The sequence below is a fragment of the Didymella exigua genome (assembly GCF_010094145.1).
Source record: "Didymella exigua CBS 183.55 unplaced genomic scaffold M421scaffold_24, whole genome shotgun sequence".
In the NCBI taxonomy this organism is placed as follows: Eukaryota; Fungi; Ascomycota; class Dothideomycetes; order Pleosporales; family Didymellaceae; genus Didymella; species Didymella exigua.
The window spans coordinates 375,078-381,730 of record NW_022984798.1 but is presented as its reverse complement, the minus strand read 5'-3'; the positions used below and the strand labels follow the sequence as shown (position 1 = coordinate 381,730).

The window sequence follows — 6,653 nt, the reverse complement described above, 5'->3', positions numbered from 1 at the left end:
CCCTACCTATACCTACGTCCGTGCGACCTATACCCTACCTATACCCTACCCTAGGTACATGGTACCCATCCGCCAGTCTAGCCAGGCATGCTCAGATGCATTAACGTCGGGTAAGTGGCTGGGCCACCACATGCGCTCTATGCGCTCTACAGTACAGTAATCGCGGGCTATTCGTGATTTGTGAGCTGGAGCCCTATCCTGTAGTAGTACACAGCGTAATCCCTTCCTTTTGAGTGAATTGATCTATGGGGTAATGCTCTTGAGTGCACCCTCGCGATGCCTGTACCCATCAACACCCCTATTATCACGCCCCCTACGCTTATAGTCATGCTAAGAGGGTACATATTGCTTCTTTCTAGTGTTGTAATAGTGATTAACATCGCTCTCTTGCATTACTGCAAGTGCCTTGCGCATGTTGCCCTAGAGTGTGTTGTCGTCGTGCTTGCGCTATGCATTCTCCTTCACTAACGCCTCCTCTGCTAACTGTTTTTGTGCTGCTGTCTCTTTAAAGTAGGTATAGCAAGGGCCCTTATAGTTATAATAAAAGGCTCTGTAGAATTGTAGGCAACAAGTGTGGTGGTTGCAATCCTTTTTAACTCCTTCATCGTACTGCTCGCCATCCCTACACCATACCCTCTGCATGCCGCGCTCCTCACCAATGCGAGCTGGAGTCTTGTCAGTAAACACAACCTCAGTAAAATCAAATCCTTTACTATCTCCATACTCGTATTTATCAGGGTTGTGGGCAAGCGCCTACTCCAAACGCTCGCGCTTCTGCTCGTTGTTGATGTTGAAATATGTAATTTTATTAATTTTGTGTTGAGTGAGGCTACGAACAGTATATATAGGTGAGTGACCGTAAACAGTGCTAGTCCCAAATAAGCATCGTCTCACTGCCAGAGGTAGTTGCGACTGCAGAGAGAGCAATACTACTAAGTCTCCTCTTTAAAATAAGCTATTAAACAATATTATAGGCCTATTAATAGAATAGTTATTAAGCGTAGAAGGTTTTAAGCTTAATGTTCCTTACAAGGACACTAAGTTAAGATTCTTTGCTAGGGCTCTAGCAGCCTAAACATTAGAAAATATAAGAATATTATTCAAGAATAGTAGGTAAACTAAGAATTTTACGCCTAGGCCTGCCTGTTCTGCAAGCTCCTGTTGCGCTGCTGTTTTGTGTGTGTTTGTGTGTGTTTGTTAGCAGGTGCTGTGTTGTGTGCTGTTGCAGCTGCAGCTGATACATTGTGTGCTGGCGCAGCTGCAGCTGCTATAGTGTGCTGTCGCAACTTCAAAACACAAACCTTTAATAAACAAACCTTCAACACTCTATAACTTGTGTTGCAGTAGGCCTATAATAATAATTTCTTACTTATTTTAAAGCTATAATTTCGCTCTATCTGTACGTGAAATTTTGTAATTTTTAAATATTTAATACTAGTGCTAGTAGAACTAAGGGTAGCTATACAATAATATTGCAATATTATTTTAAGTTTATTAAATACAGGCACTTAGTGTTTTAGCTGTTAGTAATATTAGCGCGAAATTAGGGCTATTAGGCGCAAATTAGGGCTGTTAGGGCTGTTAAACAGCTGTTGCACAACTATGCCACAACTGTCAGCAACAGCTAGTCTGGGCTGGATTTCGAAAAACTTTTCCCAATGTAGTTGCTAATCTTGTTGTCTTTAATAAGGGATTTAGCAGGCTTATTGTTAACTAACAAGTCGCTTGTTAGTTTAATTCTAGTTAGCTCGCTCAAGGCTTGTTAGGCCTAGACTAAATAGCTAGCAGCCCAAGACGCGGCCATGTACTCTGCTTCGCAGGTTAATTAAGCAACACAGGACTGTTGTTTTAAGGACCACAAGATTATTAATTTGTTAACCTTTATAATGTAACCTAAAAAGGATTTAGTATTGTTAGGATTAGTATTAAATAAGGCATCTATGTACATAGTAACTTAGACAATATTAGTTGTGTTAGTAATCTTAATACTATATTTAGACGTCTTCCTAACGTATTAAAGCAATTAATAAGCTAGACTAACGTGTACTTTAGATAGGTTGCTATTGTATAAGGCCAGCATACTAACAGAGAAGGACAAGTCAGGTTAGCTAACTATAGCAAGGAAGTTAACAGATCTAATAATAGATTAATGCAGCTTCTATTGCTCTAGGTTAATTAGTTAATTAGACAGGGATTATTAAGGGAAGCTGTTTAGATCTAGAGGTATAAGTTAACTATTGCATTAGTTAAGTTAGTAATGCTAGAGGACAGCCTTAGTGTAGGTTTGTTAGTGAAGCTTAACTCTATTGTCTAGGTAATTAAACTCTAGACTTAGGAGGAGTTTTAGTTAACTAAGGTCCTTAAATCTAAAGCGTTTATGGGTAAGATCCAGGAACTGGGTTATTGCGTCACTTGTTCCAGTGAGGAGCAGGTCGTCCACGTACATACCTAGAATGAGGTTGTCTAAGATAAAGACACATAGATTAAAGGTGGCTTAAGTGAAGCTGTTGCTAGTCAGCTATGTTAATAGGACTAAGTACCACTTGCAACTAGATTGCTTAAGACTATATAAGGCTTTAAAGAGTTAGAGCACTTAGCCAGGACAGCCAACCCTAGGTGGGCAGCGGGCATAGATGACGTGTTGTAGCAATCTGTTAAGGTATGCTACATCAAAGTCAATCTGTCTAAGGAGCCAGCCCTTAAAGTTAGCAATAAAGATAATAAGTTAGAGGCTGTTATATTAAATAACAGGTAAGTAGGTGTTGTTATAGTTAACTCTAGGTTGTTAAGAGAATCCTTAGGCAACAACCCTTGCCTTTTGTTTAACAATGTTGCCATGCTTTTCTTTCTTAACTGCTATAACCTAATAACGTAAATACTAAGCGAGTGAACCATCGAAGCGAGTGAGCCACCCCACCAAATTTCTATACCCTACAACTATAAATCGACTATAGCTCCACTAAACATAGCCTAACACGCTTCTTGTAAGACTGATATACACCTTATAATCTTAGCTCTTAATGTAAATTAAATTTAGACTAAAAGGCGCGCTGCAGTAATGTTTAAAGTCTCTTGCGCTACCCTCTACTGCTGACGCGCTAGCAAACCTGCTAGACGTAATTGCTAGCCTAACTCAAAGAAGCTTACCAAGCAAGAGGAGGAGGTAATAGTAAAGCATATACTAGATCTAGATACACGTGGGTTTTCGCCTACGTACGCAGCTGTACGTGATATGGCTGATAAGCTACTCTTAGCGCGTGGTAGCTCTCCTGTAGGCAGAGACTGGCCAAGCAACTTTGTCAAGCGTACGGACAGTCTTAGGACGCGTTTCAATTGAGCATACAATAGGCAGAGAGCTCTATGCGAGGATCTAGCTCTAATTAGGAGCTAGTTTGAGCTTGTAGAGGAGACAAAGGCCAAGTACGGCATCTGCGATAATGACGTGTACAACTTTAACAAGGCTAGCTTTATAATAGGCAAAATTACAACTTAACTTGTTGTAACAGGGTTAGAAAGAAGAGGCAGGCCTAAGGCTATTCAGCCAGGTAATCGCGAGTGGGTGACGGCGATTGCTGCAATCAACGCTGCTGGCTGGTCAGTCCCACCGTTCCTCATCTTCGCTGGCCAGTATCATCTATCTGCCTGGTACAAGGAAGCAGAGATCCCACGCAACTGGGTAATCGCAGTTAGCGACAATGGCTGGACAAACAACAAGCTAGGAGTAGAGTGGCTGAAGCACTTCAACGCTCACACAAAGACTCGCGTTGTTGGTGCGCGTCGCCTGCTCGTCCTTGACGGCCATGAGAGCCACCACTCTCTTGAGTTTCAAGAGCTCTGCAAGGAGAACAATACCTATACGCTCTGCATGCCGCCTCACTCATCCCATCTACTGCAGCCGCTTGACGTTGGCTGCTTCTCGCCGTTGAAGCGCGCGTATAGCCGTGAGGTTGAGAGCCTCATCCGCCACCACATCAACCATATCACCAAGCTTGAGTTCCTGCCAGCCTTTAAGGCAGCGTTCAGTCAATCGTTCACCTCAGCCAATATCTGCTCAGCCTTTTGAGGTACAGGCCTTGTGCCTCTCCAACCAGACGCTGTGCTCTCAAAGCTTGACGTGCAGCTACGTACACCTACTCTAGATACTCTGCCAGAGGCTCTCTGGGAAGCTCGTACGCCAAGCAACGTACGTGAACTTGATGCTCAATCAACGTTAATACGCGATCGCGTGCGGCGGCACAAGAGCTCATCGCCAGCTTCAATCATTGAGGCGATTAACCAGCTCAAGAAGGGTGCTGAGGTAGTGATGCTCTTAGCTGAGCTGATGCGCGATCAGATTACCAGCCTTGAGAAGGCTAATGAGGCAGCGTCAGCGCGCAAACAGCGTAAAATAAGGCGTATACAGCAGTGTGGGATCTTAACAAAGGGAGCTAGAGAGGATATACTCGCTTAACGTGAGGCTGATCAGCAGATTGCTTGTGAAGAGCGTCAAGGAGGAGAGCAATTAGGCCGCAGCCGCCAGGCACTCGCGCGCTGCAAGAGGTGCAGAGAGACTGGACACAACTCGCGTACGTGCAAAAAAGATACTTTAGATACTGCTTAATTTACTCTATAAATATCTAAACATTACATTATCACGTTGTTGAGATATATGATTGTAAAGGTGCGCAAAGTTGGTTGGGTGGCTCACTCGCTTCGATGGCTCACTCGCTTAGTATTTACGTTATGTGCTAACTAGTTTCACGTTTAGAGGCAAAGTTATTGTGTTAGTTAACTCCTATGTATTATTATCTTTATAAGCCTTAATTTCATGTTGTATTAATAGTTGCCAAAGGGGCTTGTTTAGTTCAGTCATAGCTTCAGCATACGTGCTTGGCATGTCATCTATGGTGATCATGGCATGAGCTATTTCAAGTTGCTCATAATGAATATCATCTATAGGGGCGTCGACAGCGTTTGCGTCATCTCTGTATCGCTCTGGCCTCTGGATATTTGATCGGCTGCGCAAGCTCCTCGTGGGTGGAGGTGCGGTTGGGGCCTGCAGTCGTGCTGGTGTTAGTGTTGACTTAATCAAGTCAGTGGACTGTTGTAGGGTGTGTGATTCTAGTTTAGCTCTTGTGTCCCCTAAAGCTAGCTAAGGGCTCTTGAGTGAGGATTTGAGCTGGAACAGAGATGTTGAAAACCAATTTTTTAACTAGATTACGTGGACGTTGCGTGATTCAAGGACAACATTTCTGGCTAGGACATAGACACAAAGGGTTTTGTTGTTGCAGCTGTAGCCTACAAAGATACCTTTCTCTGCCTAGTTGAGCAACTTAGTCCTAGGCTTGCGAGCCTTAACTAGAACGTGGACGTAGCAGTCAGCTCCAAATAGATGGAGGTGACCGACGTAGGGCTTGATGCTATGAAGTAGTTCATATGGAGTCTGATGAAGCTTGTTAGCTAAGTGTGGAGCACAGTTCTTGAGGTACGTGGCAGTTTGTATTGCCTCAGCCTAAAGGATAAGTAGGTTGTTAGATAGGATTATAGATTAAGCTATCTGCATAATTGTCTAGTTAAACCTTTCTAGTATGCTATTAAGCTTATAGTAATAAGGTAGGACTAGGTTCTCCTTAATCCCTTCCTTGCAAAGGTAGGCCTTTAGATTAGTAGACGTGTATTTGCCACTGTTGTCTAACTTAATTTATGCTATAATTAACCTAGTAAGTTGTAAGACAGCTAAGATCTACATTACTTAAGTACAAAACTGTGTGTTAATATAGGCAATAAAGTCCTTAATTGCGTAAGGGGCGTCTGCTTTGCGTTTAAGGAATCTAACCTAGGTTGCCTAAGTTAAATCTTTAATAAATAATATGTAGTAGCAGGCTCCTCTAAGTAAGGGCCTTAAGAACTTGCCTAAGAGGTCTGTATAGATGACTTTAAACAGCTTAGTTAAGCAACTGTGTGTCGCAACTAGTTAAGTGTGTGTAGACTTAGATACATTGCATAAGTTGTAATTAAAGTTAGTAGGTCTAGCAGGTACAAGGTGTCTATTAGCGTAGATCCTTTTAGGATTTTAGATAACAAGGTAACTAATTAACTAATAGAAGTTGTTGTAGGATGTAAAATTTCTAACTACAAGCTTAGAGGTTGAACTAGACGCTGTCTTTGTAGTAACATCTAGCTTAATAGCTTATAAGGCGATAACATCCTTAGGTGATTAGGTAGCTAGTGGTGACTTAGTCTGTAGTCACATAATGCCGCCCTAGTACTTAGCCCATAGTGCTAGTTAGCTATGCTTAGTAAGGAGATAGATATTGTTACCTTTCCTAATAGATTGTACTATTATTGCACTAAGGTCTAGGAAAACAGGCAGGTGTTGTAAAGCTTACTACTATAGAGAGTCTTGGTTAGTTCACTAACTGTGGTAGAACTATCAGGTAGTTAACACCTTAGTCTAACAAGGCCAATGCCTTGAATAGGTAGCTTAATACTGCCAGCTACTCTGATAAAGCCTTTGGCTAGGGCCAGTAAGGTAAAATCGTCCCACATCGGGAAAAGTTTTTCCGTTGTCGAAATCGGGAAATCGTGGCATTGTACTGTGGGCAACAGTAGGACTTGTAGGCCTACAACAGCCATTCAATGTGCATTCAATGTCCAGCCAATTTTGAGCCAAC

The 6,653-nt window shown here is 42.4% G+C and overlaps 1 protein-coding gene and 1 pseudogene across 2 annotated transcripts; one reads left to right on the top strand and one right to left on the bottom strand.

Annotated features, from left to right (window-relative positions):
• Positions 1-81: 81 nt before the first annotated feature.
• Positions 82-880, bottom strand: M421DRAFT_397466 (annotated as a pseudogene; the record flags this gene model as incomplete). The annotated part of the gene is made up of 1 exon: positions 82-880. A coding segment is annotated over one exon (401 nt), but the record flags the coding sequence as incomplete, so codon positions are not given.
• A 2,557-nt stretch (positions 881-3,437) lies between these two features.
• Positions 3,438-4,063, top strand: M421DRAFT_7379 (CENP-B protein; the record flags this gene model as incomplete). Its single annotated transcript, XM_033596987.1, has 2 exons — positions 3,438-3,444; positions 3,507-4,063. 2 exons carry the CDS (start codon positions 3,438-3,440, stop codon positions 4,061-4,063), a joined length of 564 nt encoding a protein of 187 aa, XP_033446412.1.
• Positions 4,064-6,653: the final 2,590 nt, after the last annotated feature.